Here is a 24,952-nt window from a genome sequence, read left to right as displayed (position 1 = left end):
GGAGATTGTACCCTCGCCATGTTTTACGGACTTTGTCTGGCTGATATTGTTAAAGAATGGGAGAGCGCCTGATCGCGTGCGCTTTGTGCGTTCTTACCACAGTCTTTCATTCATACACTCATTTGATTGTTGCTTTATTCGATTCTCGCGCGAGCCGTTCCCCTTTTTGGCATTTTCGGCATTTTGATAGTGCTGTGATACATTCTACATACAAATTCAGGGTTTTAGACAAATAAGATGGTTTTCGCAAGGTCTGTGGCACTGCTGGCGCTTGGCAGCTTGAGTGGATTGGGATACGCGGCGCCCGTAGAGGTGCGAGGTATGCCGTGTCGATACTTTATTATGTTCAAACAAGGCTCACCCATTCACAGACGATACTGTTTCAACTGAGATATTTGATAAGTTGTCTTTCTTTGAGCAGTATGCTGCGGCGGCGTACTGCCAGGAGAACAATAACAGTACCGACACCAAGGTGACTTGTGTGGTCGGCAATTGTGCTAGTGTCCAGGCGGCGGTTACGACCACGCTGACCGAGTTTGAGAAGTAAGACAATACCGCAAAATATGCTTGGATTGCAAGCAGAAGCTGACAGTCTCGATAGCTCGGCAGAGACTGATGCAACAGGCTTCGTGAGCACAGACACGACCAACAAGCTGATTGTAATCGCATTCCGTGGCTCCAAGAGCATCGATAATTGGGTAGCCAACATCGACTTTCAGATGGAAGACGTGAGCTTCTGCTCCGGTTGCCGAGCGCACAGCGGGTTTCTGGAATCATGGAACGAAGTGCAAGACGGTGTCATCAAAGCCGTGCAAGCAGCGCAAGCCCAGTTCCCAGACTTCAAAGTCGTTATAACGGGCCACAGTCTTGGTGGCGCCATGGCGACTATTGGTGCAGCTGCACTACGCACGATTGACATTCCTGTGGACCTCTACACGTACGGAGCCCCGAAGTCTGGAAACGAGGAGTGGGCGACATTCTTGAGCGGAACGGATAAGGGAGAAAGCTTCCGGGTCGTGCACAAGGATGATGTCGTCCCAACACTACCGCCGAGCGTCCCGTTCTTGATGCCATATACGCATGTGCAGCCGGAGTATTATATCACCACCGGTAACCAGGTGAACGTGACGGGGCAGGATGTCAAAGTGGTTCCTGAAGGCGATAACGGTGGTATGGATATTGCCGCGCACTTGTGGTACTTTAACAAAATCTCGGCTTGCGATGGACTGTTCGATCTGAAGGTGAAGCGAATGGTGGAGGATCTATCGTAGGACGGAATCGGTTCCTTCAGTGATGTGTTAGCTTCTTGTATATGCCCTTGTGTTTAGCCTCTGAACGATGTTCTCTTGACCTTTGCAAACTGAGACGACGCCTGAAGTGCGCGTGAAAGTGAAGTAAAGACGGGACCTAAACCTTCAGGTCGAGTGGGCGCCAGCTGTCACCAATTTCCAGGCACAACATCCAGCCCTACGCTGATAGACTGCAGAAAGCAAGGCCATTCGTCGGAACACGGCTCCTTTTAGACATGACGATATGTACATTCTGGGATTCCAGAAACGACACTAGCAGCAGCTGTCCCCGAGAGATGGATCCCGCTGCTTGTTATTGCGTACCGAGAGAGCGCGTCACCGTTGGAAACTGGTATTGGGCGGGAAGAACACCGACCCGCGCTAGATGGTGTTGGACGAGCGTCGCGAGATGAATTGAATCCACCTCCAACACTTGGACGATGATGTCGGCAGCCTACTAGTCCCCGGTTGACAGTGCATCAATACTCGCAGGAGTCGACACTGTCTCTGCATTCGGAAGCCGGCAAAGGCAGGCTAGATTGGACACATGCACCCAAGCGTCGCACAAGAATGAGGCGGGTCGTCATCTGTGCGTACTGCTGGTTCAGCCCCGTCGAGGGAGACCTTCCACACGTGCTTGGCGGCTTCCAAGTGGAGTGCTTGACGTGACCGCCAGCGTGCGTGCGGTCACCACCATACGTCATTGTGGACTATGGCAACGCGAGACCGCGACGAACGGCACGATGCGTTCACAAAAGAGGAGATTCTGGAGCAGTTGAGGAGATGCACACTGGGCCACTGGAAACAGGCGCAATCGCAGATGAAAGAGCACGCGACATCGAGATGAGCCAGGGACGATATAGGCAGCCTAGCTCTTTAGACCGCCGTCTCCTTACCACGGCCATCTCGATGGGTTCTCAACACTGTCGATTGTCGATGTTGGGCCTAAAGCAGGTATGGCGGGCAAGTACCATGGTAGCGTAGACTTTCGTCGAAGGGGGTTTCGACTCGCAAAGCCGGTGGTGCAAACTGTCCACGACTCGCTTGCCAGTCCCCCGATGATGGTGAAAGCATAGACTTCGGTTGTTGGACTCGAAGAGTATGACATAGCATGCACCCGCAGGAGCGTGTTCTGTGCAGTTCAGGGGATCTGGGCGCACGGTCCATGGAAATTAGCCGCAGGGTGCGACCAAGGACCGGAGAAGAAAATGGGATTCTCACGACAGCCAGGCACTTTCGCGTCACTGTTGACGTCCGTTGGGGCGAAGACGAGGGCGGAGAAGGCGTGGGCTGGCGGAGCGAGGCTGCCCTGCATATGCTCGCAACGGGCGGACCACGCGCTACGCTGCAAGTAGATTAGCGATGCCGTCAAGCACGCAGATCGTACCTACTTCGAGCGCCGTATGACGTCCATTTCAGCTGCGTGCCGCGAGCAGAGAGCTTTCGCAGCCTGCCGAGTGCATTTGCCCATGCGTTGCCTGGGTGAAAGTCGCATGTGGATCCTTTGGACGCACACCGGCTGCCCTATCCCGCGAATCTGACGTCGCGGTTGCCACTGAATAAGCCTCGAACCGCCGCAACGGCGTCGCCTTGCATCATGGGCGTCATACCTGTGGACAAACGAGCCGCGCGACGAGGCTGAGGATCTCGGTGTGTCGACTTGTAGAGACGTCCACAACAGTCCACATGTTCTGTACTGATGTCGGCGCATTCGCGGAGCGGGCGACGGTTCGTTCAGCACGCAATGGGCAAGGTGCATCTACGTTCGCTGGCACACCACGACATCCGCCAATGACCTCACCCCATCAGCCGGCAGATGCACTGGACCCTGGGCACGGGACAACGGCGTCGGTGGACAGCGGTGATGATGCTTACCGCATGGGCAGGCATCTCCAAATCGTCGCCCTGTGATACGTCTCACTCGCCGGCCAGAGTGGAGTCAGTGGGACTAGGGCAGATCTAGCAGGACCCTGCAGATCTCTGACCTCAAGTCTCGACCTTGGGTGGGACGGCCAGAGCGCCTATCTTTGTCGATCGCTAGCTTGGCTGTTGGACGCCCGTCGTGTGGGTATGCAGGGCCCCCGAAGCCATATATATGAGCTCCCCCGCGTGAGCCAATGTTCCATAATCCACCACACGATACCACCCAGCAACCAAACAATTTCCGCAGCTTCCGCATCTTTCCTCCCGCGTTGACCCTTTGTGTCCTACATACTCTTCACACACTTCGACAACATGTCTGCCGACGGCGTCTACATTACCGACAACTACTCCGAGCCCATGGCTCCTCAGCACAACTTCGCCAACAACTTCGACTTGGACAACCCAGGCCGCGCCATGTCTTCGTACGCTCGGTATGTCTCGTCCGATCCGTCTCCGAGCTCCTCACTAACGGGATCCAGTATCATGCACGAACACACCAAGAAGCAACTGAGCACCGCTACCAGCTCCGCTCGCCGACGGTCACAGGGTTTCTCCCCCGACTCATCAAGCAACGACTCTGTCAGCTCTGTTCGCTCCAACGACTCATAGCAACGGTCGTCACAGATACCTACACATTACTGTTGTCCGGGACACAGCTGGAACACATCGACCATTGAATGGCGATGTTACGAACCATTGTACCAATTAGCATGAGCACGAGCATGAAAGGCGTTATCAGCACTGGGTTCACGAGCAATGCTCAAAGGGATGGCGTTAGTCTTTGGAGTCGTTTAGTAACGATACCATCTTCAATTTAATCATTTCACCACTTCAAAATATTGCACCAACCTCATCATGATCGATCTATCTTCCACCACATGTTTCTACCATTAACACATCTACAGGTTTGTAGCAAACTATACGTGCGGCCATGCAACGTATAGCTGTGTACAATGAAATGTATAGCCGTGTACCGCTTCAGGCCGTGACTGGACGCGCGGTTGGGCGTTCCCGCGTCTACTAGCCACGAACACTACTAGTTTCAGGAGGATCAGCACTCTATCACACCATTTCATCTACACTAACAGGTGTACACACCAGAACTTGGCTGTCAATTCCGCTGCAGCCGCTCGGCATATGCGACCATAACAATCTACACTATGCAGCTAGTCGTTACAATCGTCCGAGGCTGTTGATCCTAATCAATCACCTTGCATGGTTAAAATCTAGGCAGATTCAGTACCAACAAGGATAATCCTACACAGCTCTTGGTAGCCGAGTTAGTGCCGAGAAACCCTTCCTATACGTTAGAGAGCTTTACGTCGCTGCTCTACTTCTTCCTGCAAGCCGGCAATCGCTATAGTGAGAGAGATTAGATCTTGTTGCTTTTGTACTCTTGTTACATTAATAAGCGACAGGTGTCGTAACTTCGATCTACCACTTCTTACCAATAAATCTTGATATTTTATCACACGCATTCCCGGGCACGGTGCAATGCAAGCTTACAATATCCCTGATAATTGGCCGGCTTGGCGGGCGGTATGAATAGGTATCTCGGCCACCGGGTTGCGTTCTTGTAGAGGTAAATGGATGTTGTGTAAATCACGCCACGCTAGACCTTGGCCAGCATTTTAGGAAACCATGGCCCGAGGCACTTTCGGACCTTTCGGCCTCACCCGCCCACACTACAGACCTCGCAAATATCTGACCTTGGCTGCCGGACCAAGAGAGGTGTGTAGCTGGGTGATTGAGCGATCTGACCGTAGGTGGCCTCAGTGACTCTGAGACGATGATGTGAACAAGTCCGGGACAACCACACTTCAGGTAGGTACGCGACTGATACAGCCTTTCTTGACCTGTCGGCCGTGGATAGCTGCGTAGGAGTTTCTGGTACTCATCTGAAAATGGTTTTTTTTGTTCCTCAACCATGGGCTGCTTATGGCTCCTGTGGATAGTAGAACGTTCTCTTCGAAATGGCATTTTCTACGTGCATAAAGGCGTCTCACTCCAGCATGTCTTCCTTCCTCACAATTGTTCGACAATCAACAGGTTGTGATTACAATTATCAAAAGCCCACTCCACCATTACCCTCAACTCACATATCCGCCTTCCCCTCAAGACAAGCGTCGAGCCTAAAGCCAGCCGTCACACTCGCAGACGAGCAAGATGAAGATCTTCACCTACGCAGCTCTTGTCGCCTTGTTCTTGCCATTTGTCCCGGCTCTAACTACCTCCATGTCACCTCCATTTCGGCATGCAGCACCGGCCTCAGCGGCGCCCCAGCTGGATCTTAAAGCCTTGACTGATGGCTCTATCGGCAAGGTTTCCGTCCAAGCTTTGATACTACATGGACTGCTTGCAGAGCAGCAGCAGAACGCAGCAGTGTCCCCCAAGGAATGGGAGAGTAAAGGAAAGAGTAAAGGAAAGAGTAAAGGAAAGAGTAAAGGAAAGAGTAAAGGAAAGAGCGAAGACAGCGACGCTCAAGAGAAGGTAGACGCCGCAAATGGAGGGATTGCAGGAGGCGTGATGGGTTCAGCACTTGCTGGTGGCATGATGAATGCGCACAAAGGCCCTGTGGTAGCACTATGCAACGCACTAACCTCCGGTGCTGGCGCTGCTGTTGGTCCTTCGATGAAAGGGGCGGTAGCCGGAGCGCAGGAGAACAACGCAACGGAGCAGACACAAAGTAATCAAAACTACGGCCCGGAAAATTCAACTGATACCGACCAGGCTTCTGAGCCCAACCACATCGCGACGGCCATACCTGCCTCCGTTGTAGGGAATTTTGCTGGTTCGACTGTCGGCACGAGTCTCAGTCGAGGTATCTGCGAGGGCGCTTTTAAAAATTGGGGCATGAAATGGGTTCCGAAGATCGCACAAGAAGCATTTGGGCCTGAAATGTACTTGGAAGCCGCACAAAAAGCGCTTGCCAATAAGCGCTTCAAGACGGTGCAGCAGATTCTGCAGAAGGCTGGGGTACCGGTGAATCGCGCTGCCAATTTCATCTCGGATCTCCAAGCCGAGATCAAACGTCTTCCACTTCAACTGGACGGAGCTGTTGCCAGTCTACAAAGCGACGTCGTTAATGGGGCTTCACAGATCTCTGATACCATCGCAGCCGGCCAAGGAGCTACAATTGGACCTGCCCTCAATGCTGTCAATCAGGTTGGTGCCTTGTCTCCAATGTGTTCCTTTGCTGCAGGTGGCTTGAGCAAGCGCATGCTGTGCCAGCCGCCCGGATCCTCTGCGTCTCCTATGCAGCAGTTCGAAGCATTCACAAGTCAGATGTCGCAACTCAACCGTATGGCGTCTTCCCAGTCCCCCAATGCCCAGGTCCTCAACCAGGTACAGCCCGTCATAGACGGACTTCAACGCAGTGCGTCGCAGGCCGTGAAAGGTGGTCACTCTCTGTTGAAGGGTGCCGGTTCCACTGCTAGAAATGGTCTCAGTGCGATCTTTGATCTTCTATCCCCGTTTCATGATTCAAAAGGAGAGGCAAAGGTCACTAAAACTCATCATGTCACGAAGACACACCATGCCACCAAGACTCATGAGATTACCAAGACTGATCATGTCACCAAGACTCACGAGATTACCAAAACGCATTTGAAGACAAAGACAACAACCGCCACGGAAACCGACACCAAGACGAAGACCAAGACTAAAACAGAGCATGTACGGGAGACCGCGACAAAGACCAAGACTAGAACAGAGCACGTACGCGAGACCGCCCATATTACCAGAGTACACTACAAAACGGCCTCCAAAACGGTAACGAAGACGGCGTGCAATCCAGTTTCTAAGCCCACTGCAGCCAACGGCCCTTCCCAGCTCCGTCTAACTGCAGACAGCGATTGGGTCTCATTCGGGCTTTGGCCCGGGGACACCGTTGATGGAGGCACAGTCTATTGCTACAACAAGGACCGCCATTTCTCTTGTTACGGGACTGTTAAAAATCCGATCAAGTACAAAGAAGTCAAGGACAAGAAATTCGAAAAGTGTGTGCAAGAGGGTGCCGCAGCGTGCTTTGTCAAAAGTTTACCAAAGGGTATCCCAACTTGGTGGATATCGGATAATGATAGGAAACTTCGTGGTGTTGCTTGCGCGGGGACGGGCGCAGGGGAAATACAGTGCTGGGGTACGCCGAAGCACAGCACAGTGCGTTACAAGAAGATGAAGTCTGGGAAGCTTGATAGGTGCTTGCGGAGTCCTGGCAAGAAGGCTTGTTAGTTGCTGAGAAAGTACTTGTGAGCTGGCACGGGATGGTTTTCGTGGAGCAATTCTCGCGATGTATTCGTTTTACTTTAGATCATGAACAGTAGTAAATTTTGTGTAGGTTCGATGTTATGCATTGAGCAATATCATCGATACCTTACAACATGATGACTTTTATAGCTCTCGCTGCATACTAACATTTTTTTGACTCGCTCTCACATTTCGTAGTGTTACAGAAGAGCCGCAGCGACCGTGCAGAACACGCCCTACAATTCTCATACAACCCAGGCCAGCTCAATCCGCAACCTCACTCGCTTGCTTCCCAAATACGGCATCTCCAATACCTCACTCCGCCTCAGCCTCCACCTACCGCGCTCCTTCCTCCTCGCTGTCACTCTCATCCTCCTTTCTGTACAGGAAATATTGTATAAAGACTCCGGCATCAAGCAACAGTGTTCCGAAGCTCCCCAGCAACCAGCTGAGGTTGACCGCAATGTATCGTCCGTAAATGGCAAGAGCCTCACCTTCTTTACAATGGTTGGGCTTCCTGCACACAGGCTTGTACGCCACAATACTCAAGACATAGGTCAAATTGCCAATGCAAGCAAACAAGAAGAACAGCATAGATATACCCTCGGTAGATTTCCTCCGGTAGTTGAGCAGTAATTGCGGAATACGAGACCCGAGGTACAGTGCCGCGCAGATGTACCCGAAGATCTGGCCCCATATGTTGAAGTGAAGTGTTTCGGGGGAGGACTCGGTTGGCGGCGGTGTGGTTGCGGGGGAGCGTGTAGTGGAGAGCCACCAGCCGAAGACGCCGGAGGCGCAGACGAGGATGATAATACCGATGTTGAAGAGGACGGTTTGGACTGTGGAAGGACTAGTCTGCGGGCGATGCGCTGGCTTGTGAGGCGCGGACGTGGGATCATCGTGTAATGGAGTTACGGGCGAGAGATGTGTGCCTGAGACGGAGAGGAAGCGCTCGCGGAAGGAGTTTGTCGAGTGCGCGGAGCTGCGTCTGCGTCCGTCTGCATCTGAGATCCTGGGAGCGGTGCGGAAGCCGTTACTTGGGTCATGTCTATCTCTTAGTGACGGGGATAGGAGGGGTGAGCGCTCCGAGGGTAGAGTCGCTTCGTCGTCTTCTTCTTCCGAGGATTCCTCACTTGAGCTCACTTTGTCGGTGAGGCGGAAACCCTCGTACCAGAAATATTGGCCTAGAAGCACGATGTCTGCGAAAGTGTAATACACTGCCAGGATGATCATCGTTGGAAGGACACCTTGGAGGACGGCGCCGAAGATGTTGAAAAAATCGCCTAGAAGCCATACTGTGATGAAGACAACGGATAGCCCCTCAGCTGAGTTCCTTCTCCAGTTTTCGATGATTTGCGGCGAGAAGACCACTATATCATCTATTAGCTACGTTCTTCTAGGACATCCAAGTAAGAAAGAAGACTGTCAGCTCCGATCGTTTCTCAATTGAGGACCAAGAGTAATGTAGCACAAACATACCTATCCAACAAGCGATCGAAACAGAACCGCATATCTGACTGATGGCATCGATGTCCAGGCGCAAGCCCTGTGATGGAGGAAACATATTTGCCTATGACGTAGCCGTCCACAATTTCACGATTTCTCCTCCTCCCGTTCACCCTCAGTACCTTGCTCTTTCTTGACGAGATCGACCCAATGCGAAACTTTGTGTTACCCTGGAGTTGCCCAATTGACCCGAGATTTGTAAGTGGCGCCTATGGTAGAAAAATCGTGATGGAGGCCGATGACTCCGGGAACAATGGCGGGCTGCTGTATGATTGAACGCCCCACTTCGGCTATAACGAAGCGCTTCCAGTAATGGGATACAACGAATAATGATAGGTCAAGATGCGACTCATTGACGAGGTCGATGGAGAGCAAAATGCTAAATTAACGGCGCGAAGTGCGCTCATCCCGAAGTTGAAGCGGAGTGGCTGGATCGTTACATAATGCCAAGGCACAAGATCTGGGGTATCACGCTGGGATTTGTCGCCGCAATGCAGGTACAATTGAACTAGCCCTTTCTGGACCACACACCAACATGTCGCGTGTCTCGATATCACGATTCACGGCCACACTATCGGGTACAATGCGCGGAAGCCACTTTCATCAACGTCATCAGTCGTTTCATGCAAAATCTATAAAATCTACGCTACGAGGCGCGCACGCCAAACAATGCTATGCAGTATGCGTCTGCGGCTATAGGCCGTTTTCGGTCTTGAACTTGTCCCAGGCTTCGTTTAGAGTCGCGAAGACAGCAGCGCTGATCATCTTCTGCTCGGTCGTAGCGGACTGAGATATCTGTGCTCGTGTTAGCACACTTGTGCATGATAATTCGCACGGTACGGAAGCCTACCTTATCAGGGTGCACCTTAGCAATGGCCTTCATGTATATGATCTTAACCTTGTTCGGCATGACCAGATCACCCATATTGACCTTGTTCCATCCCGCCTCAGGCCACAACACTTTGTCAAGTGATCCGAGCAACGCACGCAAATTGTCTGCTTTGGTGCCCTTCCAGGCGACGAGTTTGGCATCGACCGAATCAGAAAGTGCGAACTTCTCGTCATCCGCTTTCTCCGCCGCAGCATTCGCAGCCTTGAGCTTCTTGACAGCTTCAGACTCCTTGGCTGGACCAAGATCCGACATGGCAGAGGGTTTCGGTGGCACTTTCCGCACAGGTGCCCGTTTGGGCACCGCAGACGCTTGGTTCCCACCACCTGCAGCTTTGTCGCAGCGATTACGGCCTTGAATACTTATAGATCCGCCAACACCTGCCTCGACTGCTTCTCTCCAGACTTTCCCAGCATCAGCCCACTTCTCCATGTTTTCGAGCGCTTCGGCTTTCCGCATGAGTGCCTTGCCGTAGAATTCTTTCATATCTTTATCAGGTTCGGTGCCACCGGCGATGATTTTCTCACCTTCGCCCTTCGAGACCCCGATGATCGCAAGCGCAGAGTCTGCGTCGGAAATTGCGGCTTTGGGGTCGCCCACTTTGATGTTGGTAACGGCGCGGTTGCACAACACAATGATCATTACAGGGTGAGTTGCAGGAAGTGGACCGACAGCCGATGAGTATGCAGCATGTGCAGCCGCATAATCACCGCGCTTGAAGGCTTCTGACCCTTTTTGTCGATAAGATGCTGATTGATTGAGCGCTGAGGATGAGGCAGGCGGGATCTGACGTGGCGGGGCCTTCGGTCTCGGTGGGGGAGGGGTGACCGCAGGGCTTCTGGCTTTTGGTGCCGATTGCGTTGCTTTGAGGAAAGGATTGTTCGACTGTGCCGGTGTGGATTGTCGGGATGTAGAAGGCGGAGGTGAGGAGACCGGCTGCTCTGTAGAGAAAAGATCTGGCTGGGGCGTGGTCTTCTTTCGCCTCGATGGGCTGATGTAGGCTTGCGGGCTCTGCTCTTCAAGGTCCTGTCGCGTGAGCTTGTGAGCAGGTCTCTTGTCGAGAGGTGGTGGCTGTTGACGTAGAGATGGAGATTGAGAGGACATGCGGTCCGGTCGTCCGTTGCGGATATCTTGGCGTAAGTCATGCTGCTCCCGTCTCGGCCGTACTGGAAGTGGCTCTGGATCTCGAGGAGTACCCGACGGTCGTGGTGGTTTAGATGGTCGTCCACCAGCTTCCAACATCATGGCTTCATCAGTGACATCAGCAGCGGGCGCTTTGCCACGAGATTTACCTGCGGACTCAGAGGCCTGTGCATCTCTCATCCATTTCGGCATATTGTGCTCGCCGTCTTGTTGGAAGTCTGCAACTGCTCTTTGCGCTTTCTTTTGAGTCGTTTTCCAGAGCGAATTTGCCGACTTCAAGAAACTAGTTCCTATCTCGGATGCATATTGCGTGACGTCTTTGTCCTGTCCTTGCCCTTCAGTTCTGCGTTGACCAGATCGGCTTCGGCCTTCTTCGCCCCGCATCCAGGCCGGAGTAGACCCGCCAGCGCTCGAATCACGAGCCTTTTGCCTAGGATCGCTACGTCTCGGCCGCTCGTCGAACTCATCCGGACTACGCCGCGGCCTCTCTTGACTGCGATCCTGGGTTTTCTCCTTAGCTTCTGCATGCGCCTGGTTGAGAAGCCATCCAACCGCCTCTTGGACATCCAGTCCCGATTCAGTGGTTGCCAGAGCAATAGCAGACTTCTCGGCAGGAAAACCCATATCAACAAGCTCAGCAACGGCTTTATCATGCGGACTAGCAGCAGCTGGTGTCGATTGACGTTGCATCGAGGGCTCAGGTTTCAGCTCCGGCGCAGCTTTTGTCTGGAATTCGGAAACCGGCTTGCTGAGCAGGCCTAGAATATCATCGTCTTCCGCAGGCGCCGACTCAGGTGGAGGCTGACTGGTAGAATTGTGTGCCAGCTTGTTGAGACCGAACATATCGTCGTCCTCATCGTTCACAAAGTTGTTGTTCGAGGTTTGCGGCGCTGGAGTATGCCCTCGTGAGCTATACGTTCCATTTGCTGGTGTGCTGCGACCGCTGCCAAAGGACGGGGGTGGGAAATGGCTGGACGCATCGACGGGGGCGCTAGCATTAAATGCGGAGAGGAGATCATCATCGGCTGGGGGAGATTGTACGGGGCGCTTGATGGAGGTGTCGAGGCCGGCGAACGGCTTGTTGATAGTGCCTGAGAGGTTCTGCCTGGCCGAAGCGCTTGGTGTAGGGCGCCGAAATCCAGCAGCCGCGGGCTCAGGCGTGCTCTTCCCACTCCCTAGGTTATCGAGGAACGCCGAGCTTGATGCACCAAAATGCGCATCATATTGCTTCTGCCGCTCTGCCTCTTGGCGCTGCTTTTCCTCTTGCAATTGTCGCTGGCGTTCCGCGAGGGACAGGTTGCTCGTAGCGGACTTTGAGCTGTTGCCCGTGATGAGGTTGGCGAAGCTGTCATTCGCAGGCGTTGCAGGCTTGGAGGGCACTTTGAAGGGTCGGTTGCCGCCAGCGACAGCACCAGCACCCGATTGCTGCGCAGAGAGAGGCGTGGAGCGGCCGGATAGCTGAGGCGCGGGGCTTTGGCGGAACGGAGGGAAGGCGGTCGGCGTGCTCGACTGTTGTTTTGGAGGGGCCGACCAGTCAAGGCCGGCAAGATCGTCCATTGTGTGAGGTTGGGAGACGTGTATGTGTGTACGGCGAGCGTCAGGCGGTGGCTATATCATCGCAGCGATTGTTGCGAACGACATCACAAACGCCAGCGTGTTGCATCTCGTGCTCTGTGCTTCTAGTCGGAGGTGGTTGTGGCGCGAGCACCGCCACAGTTTCCAGCCCCTCCCCCAGAAAGACCCTTTTCATGCAGTCAACACAGCTTGAGTCCAACCGCAACACCTTGGACACAAAGCAAGTCATCTGCAACGTGTAGTGAATTCAGACAAGCATTGACCAGGACAGAGCGCACTAATTCTGCATTGGATTCACATGCATGTGGCCGCTATGAAAGGGCACAATCATGATTCTCCTGAGTCTCCTCGCTGGCTTTGCAGTAACAGTGCGCGATAAATGGATCACATGCCACCTGTTTGAGCTTGATCGACATGGGCTTGGGCTTTGTATGCCACTGTAGGAGATTCGCAAGTCAGAATGGGCAGATATAGGCCCACCTTGACGCCTGATCAGCAACCTGTACTGTACGCAGCGCTCATGTTATGTAAAACAAGGGCTTTCATTCCGTTGGTCGTTGGGACAACCGACAGACCTTCCCTGATGTCGGTCGGCGCAATGAAGCGCGAATTGGAATGATTCCTTTGCCAGTAGTGAGCACATGGCAAAGGGCCAATCGTGTGCAGCCATCGGGTTAACGCGTGGTCAGTGAGGATGATCTACGCATCAGGCGAAGCACGGGCGCCGAGTTTCGCGGATACGGGTGCCAAGCCATCGTGGGCTCTTGTCAAAAGCTTTCTAGAAACTTTGGAACGGTGCTTCCAGAGCCCGCGAGCGTGCTTTGCTGACTCGTGGGGCGCTAAATTACTCAGTGTGTGTGACTTGTGACGGACAAGCGTCAATCGAGACACATGGAATCGGCATCTCGCCGACCGCGCCTCCTGAAGGCTCGACGCAGTTTGCGACGTGGGCGATGAAGTGCCGGAGAGCAAGGTGGTTACGCATGTTACGCGGCGGAGATGCCGATTGTTCGAAACCCTGGCACGCTGGGACATCCCGCAGCCATGGCCCCAGTGCACTTAGCGCTTCGAGGCCTCTCTTGCAGCTACTGGAAATCGGCCCGTTGCCCTCATCTCGACTCGCACGGCTCGGACAGCTTCATTACTCCATGGAGCCGAATCTCGAGCCGCCTTGGGCACCGTCGCTCCAGCTGCACGCGTGGTCAGAACTGGAACGCAGTGCGCCTTGGTGGGATGATGTCCATGACGGCTAGTCGGTTTGCGGAAGGCCCGCCGTCCTCCAGAGGTCGTTTGCATGTTGCCCAAGCACATCGAGTGTTGCTTCGCTAGCACATGGTTTGTGAAGGGGACAGCATCTGCAGGCCCGTTTATGGCACGCCTCGTAGACAGATGACGCCATCCTGTAACGTTCAACGCTGCACAGCTGTCAGGTTTGACAGGCGCCGGGGGATAGACGTGTAGAAAAAGCACAACCAGGTACCGCGGGAGGTTCGAGCATCCCGTATTCCTTCTCCTGACCCTGGTGCCTGCGCTTGTGTGGATTCGGACCCTAGCCATTTCAACGGTCCATCGCAAGCGGCGCGACCACTCACTCCCGTCCCTCTCAGACAGCTGGCCAAATCTTACCCCCGTCGAGCTCCCTTCCTTAAGGTTCGGCAAGCAGGCGTCTTCTGTCTGCTGCACCCTCACAGCGAGAGATTCTGCGGAAGCTTCACCCTCTCCGTCTCCGCATCGGATAGATCCCACCAGTGCTCGCCCCTGTCACCCAGTCTACGCGGAGCCAAGCCAGCACTAACCGCAGCGCACTGACTTGACTTTCTGGGCCCGCCCGCGACCCGCCTACGCCCACCTCGAAGCGTGAGCTCTGGCTTTCTTTGTGCATTCGCTGGGCTTCACACCTCTCGACTTTTTTGGCCAGCGAGCACCCCCTCCCATTCCTAGTATCCTCTCCTCACCCTAGGCCGCGACAATGGGTCTCTTCAGCAGAAAGAGCTCCAAGCCAGCAATCTCCCCCGGTGGCAGCCAGCCGAACATGAGCAATGGCTCGCTCAAGTCCCCTGCACCCTCCACTGCAAATGGGAAGTCGCGCATGAGCTTCCCCGACGTGCCTCTACCAAGAGCACCAGACCCAACTCTCGACCCTGCCGCCTATCTGCGCAGCATCTACGCCGTCCGCGAGAGGACTCGCCTGGTCTTGGAGAAGGCGAGGAAGAACCAGCTGAAGCACTTCACCGTTGATATGGCCAAGTTCCAGGACACGGCCACTTATGTGGTCGCAATCATCAAGGTAAGGCACCATGCATCATCAAAGCAAGAATTTGGCGGCGTCTGTTTCTGTGACTAACTTTTTTTTTCAAGCGCGATTACGCTCCCGACTACGCCTCCATCCCTCCTCACGGCCGGTGGCAGCATTTCGATGTGGGTGGCCGACCGCGCGTTGACCAGCTCATGGCCTCATGGCCTTCGACCGTCGATAATCAGGAGCGAACGCGTCGTTTGATTGACCTTTTCCTCGTTTCCGTACTGTTGGACGCTGGCGCAGGCACAAAGTGGCAGTACCGCAGTAAAGAGTCTGGGAAGATTTACCGCAGAAGTGAGGGACTGGCAGTTGCTAGTCTGGAGATGTTCAAGGCTGGTATCTTCAGCAGCAACCCCAACGAGCCTTGCCAGGTCGATAGCGCAGGTTTGAAAAAGCTCGATATCAATGTGCTGGCGCGAGGACTCCAGGTCACCGACGCCAACGTCATCGATGGATTGGAAGGGCGCGCTGGTCTGCTCATGCGACTGGGCGACGCATTGCAGAATCAAGAGGTCTTTGGGCTCGAGGCACGCCCCGGAAACATGCTCGGTAAGTGTCATATAATCAATCGCGCGTGCGAATGCTGATTTTCACGCAGACTTCCTGCTCTCGCACCCTTCAACACAAGCCTCGTCTGTGCCTATCATCCCTCTCCCTACCCTCTGGAACGTTCTCATGGACAGTTTGGCTCCAATTTGGCCCGCAACCCGAACGCAGATTGACGGCATCTCTCTCGGTGACGCGTGGCCTTGCTCTGTCATGCCGTCGCATCCTACGCATCCCTGGGAAAACATCGTACCGTTTCACAAACTCACACAGTGGCTGGCTTACTCGCTTATGGTTCCAATGACCAAGTTGCTCAATGTACACTTTGCCGGCGCTGATCTCCTCACGGGCCTGCCAGAATACCGCAACGGCGGTCTTTTTATTGACACGGGGCTTCTGACACTAAAACCCGAAGACGCGAAGCGTGGTCTAGCCCAGTACCAGCGAAATGCGCAAAACAAGGGACAGCCTAGCATGGAAGTGGTGCCACTTTTTACAGCAGACGACGATGTCATTGTAGAATGGCGTGCGGTCACAGTAGGGTTGCTCGACGAGTTGCTGGTGGAGGTGAACTCTTTACTAGGACTGAGTGGTTCAAACAAACTGAACTTGGCTCAAATGCTCGAAGCAGGCAGCTGGAAGGTACGTCAAGGTTGACGACAATTTTGCTTGATATCCTAACAGATGACAGGGTGGCCGAGAAATCGCTGAAGTATCGCGACCCAACACGAAGGAACCACCGATCATGATCCTATCCGACGGCACTGTTTTCTAAGATACCCTTGTCCCTATTTCTCTTTCCTTTGTCGTCGAGTATCGAATTACTTTACGTTCTTCCCGAACCTAACGATTGTGCTGAGCGGCAGCGCGTAACCGGTTCCGTATATCCACCATGGCCGACCCACAGTCCCACTCGCTCGCAAGGGTGAGCGGACCAACCGACGAACCATGATTTGCACGGTCGCTTGGAGATTCCCCATTCCTGTTCATATGTTCATTTTCTCCTTTTACCCGGGAACAAAGTTCTGCGGTGTTCCGGCACCAGCTTTTTGCGTACGCGCATTGGACACCTTGCACCATTTACCCAAATCTTGTGCGACTTCTTCAAACACTTCACACGCGATTTACATTATTTTTGCTTGCGAGCATTCATCATCTTAGTACAATGCCAAATTCATCAAGGGGACATAGGAGACAGCAAAGGATGGTATTTTGTAAACTTTATTGGCAATGTAGTAGATTAATCATGAGGGTCTCCTGGCTTCGTAAGCTGCTCTGATGGATCAAAACGCGGTATTGGAGGATTGTATTTTTGTGGGATCTGAACGCGCGCGTTGCCTGCCTGTTCGAGAAGAGAGTTTGGAATGTTTACCGGCATCGCGGAGATAGACGCTGGCTTTTAACACTCCGCGAATTGTAACCTGTCAAACTGCACAACTAAACGGGCACGAATTAAACACTGCTGAGGCAATCTTCGACTATGTGAGATGCTCGTGCATATGTTCTCCCGTCTTATCCAAATCAACAGTTGCGATTAGCAACACGTTCATGTGACTAACAATCGATACACCCTGCGTGACAATCTTATCATCTCCCTTGTTCCTCGCACTGTTCACATCCACGTTCAGGGGTAATGTCCAATGTTCATCCCGGCTGATCCCAGCTTCCGCTTCCGTGCCGTCATCGACACGCTAGCCCAAATGAAGCTTACTAGCTCACGTGCTTGCAATGCCGCCTGAGGCCGCTATCTCGTGTTGATACCAAAAGTGCACGTCACCGAGCTTATCCCACAGCGGCACGATTTCATAACACCAGCTCCACCTTCGTTTCTTCCTTGCTGCGCAGCATTGAGTCCGTCGAGCTCACTGCAAAGCAGGCACAGGAGTACCGGACACAACGGCGTTAATTGAGCGAGCGGAGGGATGAGCGAGGAGGCTCGACAGCCACGATGAACACAACAAAGCGGCAGAAGCAGCGCAAGGTGCTGCTCATGGGAAAGAGCGGTGCGGGGAAGTCTTCGATGCGCAGCATTGTGTTTAGCAACTATGTGGCCAAGGATGTGAGACGACTAGGCGCCACAATTGATGTGGAGCACAGCAATATCAAGTTCATGGGAAACTTGATGTTGAACCTATGGGATTGCGGAGGGTACGAAACCTTAACTTCTTCCCATTTGAAGGACACCTAGACCAGATGAAGGTGGATCTAGCAGGTCACGCGTACTAACAAGATACACAGACAAGACGGCTTCGTCGAGAACTACCTCACGCACCAACGCGCCCATGTCTTCAGCTCCGTCGCCGTCCTCATATTCGTCTTCGACATTGAATCCCGCGAGTTCGCCGCCGACGTGATCTCCTACTCATCCATCATTCGCGCCCTCGGCGAGCACTCCCCCTCGGCCGCCGTCTTCGTCCTCATCCACAAAATGGACCTCGTCCAAACGCGGCTACGCCAACAGCTCTTCGAAGAGCGCGCAGAGTACATCCGCCAGGCGTCCGAGAGCTTCGCACCAACGGTAGAGTTCTTCGCAACGAGCATCTGGGACCAGAGTCTGTACAAGGCGTGGACGCAGATTATTTACTTCTTGATCCCGAATGCGAGGAGTATTGAGGGGTTGCTGAGGGAGCTAGCGGAGGTAGTGGAGGCAAGGGAGTTGATACTGTACGAGAGGACGACGTGCTTGATGGTTACGCATGTGACGAGGGATGTGGAAGCCGACAACCCCTTCTCAGACAGGTTTGAACGAATCTCGTCTATTCTGAAGACGCATAAGCAAAGCATGGCGTACGTATTCCCAATTACGTCCTCCACCGCATATTCATGACCTTTGACTAACTCATGTGTTAACAGAAAACACACCGGCATCCCAGCCGGCAGCGCAAACTTCGCCGAAATGCAAATCAAGACTGGTCGCTTCATGTTCTTCATCACGCGGCTCACCGAGAATACGAACCTTGCCGCTGCCATACCGCCCAGCGAGCAGATCTTCAATGCTGCGCGCATCAACATCACGTTGGCTAGGCCAAGGTTCGCAGAGCTGGACATTGCAAGTAAGCCGCGACCTGCGGTGCAACAGGCCTTCGCGCATAGTGCGGATAGTGGGTGGGAGGCACGGGAAAGGGAGAATGCGGCTGCGGGGTTTGTAGGGTAGTGAAGGACGTGGCTGGGTGCAGTGCTTTGGGCATAGGGTAGAGGGTCGGGGAGCCAGAGGGGACTTACAAAAGGGATTATCTGGGCGCAGACGGTGTTTGTGATACCCATCATGTTTGGCGTTACTTCAGGATGAAATGGAAAGAAACGAAGGCACTGCCTTTCCTTTGGCGAGCATTGCTAAATGAGTGTATACCTTGAGCTGGCGCAGCTGTGGTTTAGTACAGCGTCACGATGCTCGACCTTGAAAATTAGTGCTTGAGTGTTATGAGTATCCAATGAACGCTTGTCTAGGCTCATTCTCCGACGCTCTCGCAACAGAAGTTGACGACTATTCAGTCTACGTGTTTCCTTGATCCCGAATCTACATATCATGCACAGGTCGGCTGAACGGTTCGTCTTGAAAGCGGTTATGCTGTGGTGTCAAGCGATGGGCCACGTCGAATGACATAAAGCCGGGATCGGTCTACATAAGTATCGGCCAACTGGGAATCGAGTCGAGGTGTTGAAGGACATATTGAAGCACATGAATGTGAGTTCAAAGTAGACATTGTCCTGAAACAAAGTCGAGTTGGAGAGGTAGAGATTAGCTTAAAAAAGCGGAAACCGATTTGAATGACTCAAGGTTGGGTGCAATGTGTGGGAAGTGGATGCTTGAAAGCGGGGAGGCTCGTTGAGTAATGTAAATTTGAGGTGAATAATCGTAGGACAGCCTGGAAACGAGTTGAGAGAAGTGGGACCAATTTGGGAATGGATTGGTTGGTGTTGGATATGCAAAAACTAGTCAAAAGAGTAAAAGAACCAAGAGGTTCAATGCGAGGGACATTCGCTTTAAGTTACAGCCGCAGCAGTGCGTTCGGTCACGTCTTACTGGAGATAAGTTATCATACCAAAGCGAGACATTGCTCAGGATCACACGCCTGAACGCATCGCATTGTAGAAGCACTCTAGAAGCTTTCGCGACTCTTCTCCCATCCTTGACCCCTTCTAATCTCCGTTTGCCCATGAAACACTTCAACGTCACATGTGTCTCATGACATTGGGACCTGTTCAACCTTCAAGCGCGTCCTGGTCATAATAATCACATATCGATGCCGAGTTCTTAGCTTTGCATTTAGTGATGCTGGGTCGGATAGCTGCTATGCGGAGGTGAGGGCATTGAAGTGCGGAGTGCATGTGGTGAAGAAGAATTGAGTAATTTCGTTTTAACGGTGCCGATCGTTCCTTTTCCAATACTTTTGCAGCTCCTGCTGATTATCCACAGACTCCAAATACGAGCTTGTTTTTGGTGACCATATTATACAGTATATCCACTGAACCCCAGAAATGAACAGTAGCAGCCGTAATAGTATGAAGGAAGAAAATAAGAGGAAAGCAACTATAAAGTACACATTAACATTACACAAAAGCCACCAGTAGGAGAAACGTTTCAGACTATGGAAAGTCCCGGGGAGGTGGGACAGCGAATTAAGTACGTTTGTCGTCGTGCTCCGTCCGGCGTTGCGGTAGACTTTTCGGTGGGCGAATACATATCGTGGCGTCGATCTTATGCGAAGCTTATGCCCACGTGCAGATCGGTGTGCGGGCTTCGGGAACACCCATATGTTGTGCTGTAAGCATGTATGCGAGAATCTCCAAAGAGAGCACGCGCTGCCCGGTCGCATGGTGGTGTATGTTGTGGTCGCATTGCAAAAGCTCTCATTGGCGGAGAGTCGAAGCTGGCACCGCCAAGACGAGAACGCTACTCAACTTCCGCGAACCTATTGACGATCTCGAACATAACTGCCGTTAATTGTGCACACAGCATTATGGCTTCCAGATCCGGCATCAAGATACTCGAAGAACCCCCAAATTGGTCGGGGACAACCGTATTCGCGCCCGGCTGTTCTTGCATGATAATGCGGACGGACGCTTTACGCGGACCGTCAATATCTTGTGCTGGTAAGCCGATTCAGAACCTCAAACACTAGCTGTTGATCCGCTTTGTACACAGCATCGTCGTTCCCGAATGCGGCCTCCAAGCTCTCGGGCAGTCTCCAAAACTGACCAAGCGTACCGTTCCGGATACCCTGCTCTTCTTGCATGGCGGTTTTCGTGAGGTGCTTCAAACGATTCGCCACAACTTTGTGTTGCGTGCGAGCCGATGCCCAGAAGCCTGCAAGCTCTTCAATGCATGAGCTTGCCGTGCCAAGCGTCTCAATAAGGCCCGGAAGAGCCGTGACCGTGCCGGCGGCGGTAACAACATCTATCGAAAGCATAAGAGCGTAGCCTGGAAAAGGTGTGGAGAAGAGATAGTCCGTGGCGGCCGTCGGAGGCAAGCGTTGGCGACGATTTTCAGGCGCCAGCGAATGCATCATATGTATAAAATTCGTTGCATGATAGAAGGCCTGTTCGATATTGCGACCGACCTTTTCAGGGGACATCGCAGACAAGCGAATGTGGCGGTTGAGACGAATAATAGTGGTGCGATACAGAGCATGAAGGGAAACGAATGATCCTGCAGAGCCTTCGACAATACTGTTGTCTAGGTTTTGAGGAGTGTACTGAGGCGAGGCACTATTAGCGAATGCCTCGAGCGCACGCATTCTAGAATAACTTACCCTAAGGCCAACCGGCAGCAACTCAAGCCATGCCTCCAATCGCTCATATGTCTTGGCGTAGAAAGTTTCATAGAGTCGCTCATAGCTAGCTCCAGGGCGATGCACGGCACGGCTGGTAAAAGTCACCACATCGCCCCAAATTGTGGAGATCAAAGTCAAGTAGGCCATGTGTCCCAAGGGAGGGCCGGAGTACGCCTGGTGATCCAAGATATCGAAGTCGAACAAGGGGGTATCGCATGGCGTGGATGCTTCGAACATATTCTCTAGGCAGGGAAGTCGTAGAAAAGTGTCCTCGATATTGATGACGCAAAGGGTACCACCGCAGAAACCATTATATCGCTGTTGGTGCATTAGGTCAGGGGTGGTGGTTGCCGTGAACGCAGTTGAACTTACATCCATCAAGAATCCGGACCAAAAGGTGCGACGGCAACATTCTTCCAGGGTCAAGCGGTCGAATCCATAAGGTGTATCGGCCGTGGTTTCTGGGAGCTCCTTGATTCCGTCCTCGGAATTCAGCTTCAGCGCACTGAGAGCACGCAGCCCGGCTCCGCAGTAATCCCATGCTTCTTGAGACTTGCCACGAGCAAAGTTGTACAGACCCAGAATCAATCGGCTCTGACACAATTGAAGGGTAAACCTGCCAAATCGCTTTTCTAGGGCATATGCAGCAACAGCGGCATACCATTTTCCAGCGCTTCGCTTCTCAACGTCTGTGGAAAATACAGAGCCCATGGCAAGAGCAGAATAAAGCAGCATAAGATGGTCTTGGTTTTTTTCTCGATTGGTCTCCACCCAAGCAAGGAAAGACCTGCGAGGAAACATTCCGTACGTTGCACGTCCAGCATGAAGAAAGTAAAGATCCAGTAGGTGCATTGTAAGCCTCGGATCCGTATCGTACGGGTCTTGCTCCCATTGTATGGCCAGCTGATCCTGGTGCGATCCACGTCTAAGGTCATCCGGGTCCTGGTTGGCTACTGACCCACTCCAATCCGAATCCATCGAGTGTACCGACATGTCTCTTGAGGTAGCGACTGAGTTGGGCCGCAAGGTTCGAGGTTTGAAAGAAGGACCTGTGTTCCAAGTCTCAACTGCTTTGGAATATTGCTGCTCAAAAGCTTTGGATTTGTCGGGGCCAGCCACTGGGCTTAAACGTTCGCTTGACTGGTTCTTAAATAGTACAGACGATGAGGACGGTGAGGTTTCTCCCGAGGCATTACTTATGCCTGGTTGATTAAGACCACTACACCCAGTCAGTATTTGTCACATGAGCAGAAGTGAATGCATTATTAGGTGCTCCGGATGGATACTTTCATGCATATTGGGATGTGGTCGAGAAGAGATGTTGTACACAGTACGGAAAGGCCACTTACCCTCGACAGGCTCTCTGTGATTTGGCGCATTGATGGCATTTGGGATAGCCAGGCTCGCACTTAATTTTCTTCTCGCGACATGTAAGGCAGGCTTGAGCAAGCCGCTTTCTCGGTTTGCCAGCTTTGGTAATGCCCCAAGATGGATTGACCGGTTCTCCATCAATGACGACCCGACAGAAACTTCCGTCGTCAAAGACGTAGCACAAGCCTTCTCCAGCTACTTCCTGCTGGCCTAGGCAATGTTTCGATCTTATTGGAGTGCGTGATGATCCTTCTGTGCGCCTTCGTACTGGCTTGCCTGGATCCATAGGATCAGCGTGAAGTTGAACGTGTCCCAAAAACGCTCTTCCAGGTTCTGAGCATGCACTTAGCGCCGAAAATGCCGATGGTGGACGGAGTATCTTAGTGGTGGAATTGGAATACATTGTTCCAGAAGAACTGCTGTAACGTGAGGATTCCGACGGTTGGGACCTATGGTGGGGACTTGAGGTCGAGAAGGCGGCCGGTTGGCTGTCGCTGCTAGCGGTGTATTGGGCATGACGATGCACGGGTGGTATTCGAGAAGCGAGGGCATGACTCTCTGGATTATCGTGGCTGTAACTGTCGAAATCATGCCGTCTTTTCAAGGTCGGGCTCGCGGATCCATACCTCCCAGAGATGCTATGGAGTAGTTGTGCGCCACCAGGCCGCGGGAGCTGTTCAGAGGTCTTGTTCTCGAGTAGTTCTGGCTCAAGGAGGGTTCGCAGGCTTGGTAGCTGCTGCGCATGATTTTGACTTCCCTGGGGATCCCGGGGACGATGATGTTGCGATGGAATCTCGGGCCGTGATGGTGGAACACTGGTTCTTTGGTAAGGACTGTCAGAAGCATGTGGCTGAAATTGCGCTGGACGCGAGGGTATACTAGGCAGGCGGTTCATGTCGGTAAGCATAGTTGGGGGAGGTGAAGATGGACGGTCGACGGCCGAGGTGGGATGGCTTCCACGATACATTGGTTGGCAGGCCACATGGAGCGATAAGGAACAATACAAGATATAAACTAGGGCACTTTGGATGCAGGCACAGGCTAACCTTCACTCTGATGCAGGCACGGCACCAGCTCGCCGTCAAACGATCGGACACATGGAGGCAGTACTCGCAGGAGAAGGTCGGGAAGGTGGCCAAAGGACTGCAGAAGCACGATTGCGTGCGTCTGTATTGTAACGAGTTCCCGCACTGAGGTCTGCAAGATGGCAAGGTTCAGAGAAAGCGCCAACGGAACTACCCAGTCCGTGCAGGGCTGACGTCCACCCCTCCGGCTACTCCTTGACCACAGCCGAAGAGGCATGTACGGGATGTGCGTGTAGGAGCACCGTAGGGGCCTAAGCTCGGGAAGAGTGACAGGCACACGGGCACAGTTTTGCGGCACGGCTCCGGAGGCAGGCTGGGCACAAGGAAGGGCGTCCCAGACGGCAGGCTAGGACTGGCAATAGATTTGATAGACTAATACCGGGTAGGAGAGCAAGATGAAGACGGGAACCCGTGCGAATCCGTGCAGCGGTAGAGACGACAGCCAGCTGTGCAGGGGACGAGCAGGGGACGTGCTCAAGGCAGGGCTAATATCCTAGTGAACTAAGTTCTGCCAGGGACATGGACGTGGAGCTCTTGGTGTTTGAGAGCCGAGTGAAGGATGGCCCGGGCGGGCAATATTGGCGACGATACCGTGTGGTGACGGGCAGAGGGGTGCTGCTCACGGGGCACCCGGTGCTTGAGGTGTGTCTGGCCGACGTGTGAGGTGCAGGCAGCTGCAGGCGCAGCGGTACTATACGGACTTTGATGCGCGTGGCGGTTGGGATGAGCTGCTCATGGCTCAGCCCTCAGATCTCGCTCCAACAACGGCCTTGGGCGCTGGCCAACCGCGAGCGCTCCCGCAGGCCACTGGTGCCGATCATGCAGCGAGGGCGGGATGCAGCGAACAGGCTTGATGTTATTGCGGCAAAATCCCGCGAGAATTGCAGCTGCAGACGGGCTTGAAATGAGAACGGCAAGCCCCAATAAGCTTCACATAGATTAGTTTCAAAGTGCCCCGATGCACATTCTCTGACTGCGCGGCGGCCTGAACGCATGCACGGCGGCATGTGGTGAAGACTGGTGCTTCCTCCGCTGCGTCTGGAGGCCACAGACCCCGCAGCACGGCACGCCCTGTCGTGCGTAAGAGCGGCTCGCGAACAGGACACGCAGACAGGTTGTAAAGCGGCGTCAGATCGTTCGGGAGCGCGTCCAAGAGCCGTCCGTCGAGTGGAGCTCGACCCCAACGGCATCCCAGCCGTCTTTCTTGCATGTCGGGGACGCATGCATGCCACTTTATGCGCATGCCAGCGGATAATACGCCCGCTAAGCAGGCAGCTCACGGCCCTCGGGTCCTTCGAAACTGTCTT

At 53.4% G+C, this 24,952-nt stretch overlaps 8 protein-coding genes across 8 annotated transcripts; 5 read left to right on the top strand and 3 right to left on the bottom strand.

Annotated features, from left to right (window-relative positions):
• Window positions 1-321: 321 nt before the first annotated feature.
• N0V89_010673 (uncharacterized protein) lies at window positions 322-1,271 on the top strand (the record flags this gene model as incomplete). Its single annotated transcript, XM_056219414.1, has 2 exons — window positions 322-326; window positions 602-1,271. The coding sequence occupies 2 exons, from the start codon at window positions 322-324 to the stop codon at window positions 1,269-1,271; spliced, it is 675 nt and encodes a 224-aa protein (XP_056066541.1).
• Window positions 1,272-3,524: 2,253 nt separating this feature from the next.
• N0V89_010672 (uncharacterized protein) lies at window positions 3,525-3,821 on the top strand (the record flags this gene model as incomplete). Its single annotated transcript, XM_056219413.1, has 2 exons — window positions 3,525-3,643; window positions 3,692-3,821. The coding sequence occupies 2 exons, from the start codon at window positions 3,525-3,527 to the stop codon at window positions 3,819-3,821; spliced, it is 249 nt and encodes an 82-aa protein (XP_056066540.1).
• Window positions 3,822-5,378: 1,557 nt separating this feature from the next.
• N0V89_010671 (uncharacterized protein) lies at window positions 5,379-7,442 on the top strand (the record flags this gene model as incomplete). The annotated part of the gene is made up of 1 exon (XM_056219412.1): window positions 5,379-7,442. One exon carries the CDS (start codon window positions 5,379-5,381, stop codon window positions 7,440-7,442), a length of 2,064 nt encoding a protein of 687 aa, XP_056066539.1.
• A 351-nt stretch (window positions 7,443-7,793) lies between these two features.
• On the bottom strand, window positions 7,794-9,021 carry N0V89_010670 (uncharacterized protein; the record flags this gene model as incomplete). Its single annotated transcript, XM_056219411.1, has 2 exons — window positions 7,794-8,836; window positions 8,937-9,021. The coding sequence occupies 2 exons, from the start codon at window positions 9,019-9,021 to the stop codon at window positions 7,794-7,796; spliced, it is 1,128 nt and encodes a 375-aa protein (XP_056066538.1).
• A 635-nt stretch (window positions 9,022-9,656) lies between these two features.
• Window positions 9,657-12,552, bottom strand: SWA2 (auxilin-like clathrin-binding protein required for normal clathrin function; the record flags this gene model as incomplete). The annotated part of the gene is made up of 2 exons (XM_056219410.1): window positions 9,657-9,758; window positions 9,814-12,552. The coding sequence occupies 2 exons, from the start codon at window positions 12,550-12,552 to the stop codon at window positions 9,657-9,659; spliced, it is 2,841 nt and encodes a 946-aa protein (XP_056066537.1).
• A 1,987-nt stretch (window positions 12,553-14,539) lies between these two features.
• On the top strand, window positions 14,540-16,190 carry N0V89_010668 (uncharacterized protein; the record flags this gene model as incomplete). Its single annotated transcript, XM_056219409.1, has 4 exons — window positions 14,540-14,857; window positions 14,929-15,418; window positions 15,468-16,057; window positions 16,107-16,190. 4 exons carry the CDS (start codon window positions 14,540-14,542, stop codon window positions 16,188-16,190), a joined length of 1,482 nt encoding a protein of 493 aa, XP_056066536.1.
• A 1,173-nt stretch (window positions 16,191-17,363) lies between these two features.
• On the top strand, window positions 17,364-18,569 carry GTR1 (GTP-binding protein gtr1; the record flags this gene model as incomplete). The annotated part of the gene is made up of 3 exons (XM_056219408.1): window positions 17,364-17,563; window positions 17,654-18,202; window positions 18,269-18,569. 3 exons carry the CDS (start codon window positions 17,364-17,366, stop codon window positions 18,567-18,569), a joined length of 1,050 nt encoding a protein of 349 aa, XP_056066535.1.
• Window positions 18,570-20,493: 1,924 nt separating this feature from the next.
• N0V89_010666 (uncharacterized protein) lies at window positions 20,494-22,182 on the bottom strand (the record flags this gene model as incomplete). The annotated part of the gene is made up of 2 exons (XM_056219407.1): window positions 20,494-22,131; window positions 22,177-22,182. 2 exons carry the CDS (start codon window positions 22,180-22,182, stop codon window positions 20,494-20,496), a joined length of 1,644 nt encoding a protein of 547 aa, XP_056066534.1.
• Between the last annotated feature and the right edge of the window lie 2,770 nt (window positions 22,183-24,952).

Source organism: Didymosphaeria variabile, assembly GCF_027946475.1.
Source record: "Didymosphaeria variabile strain IMI 356815 chromosome Unknown scaffold_8, whole genome shotgun sequence".
Taxonomy (NCBI): domain Eukaryota; kingdom Fungi; phylum Ascomycota; class Dothideomycetes; order Pleosporales; family Didymosphaeriaceae; genus Didymosphaeria; species Didymosphaeria variabile.
Note: the sequence above shows the minus strand (reverse complement) of the source record. Positions and strands in the feature narration are given on the sequence as shown.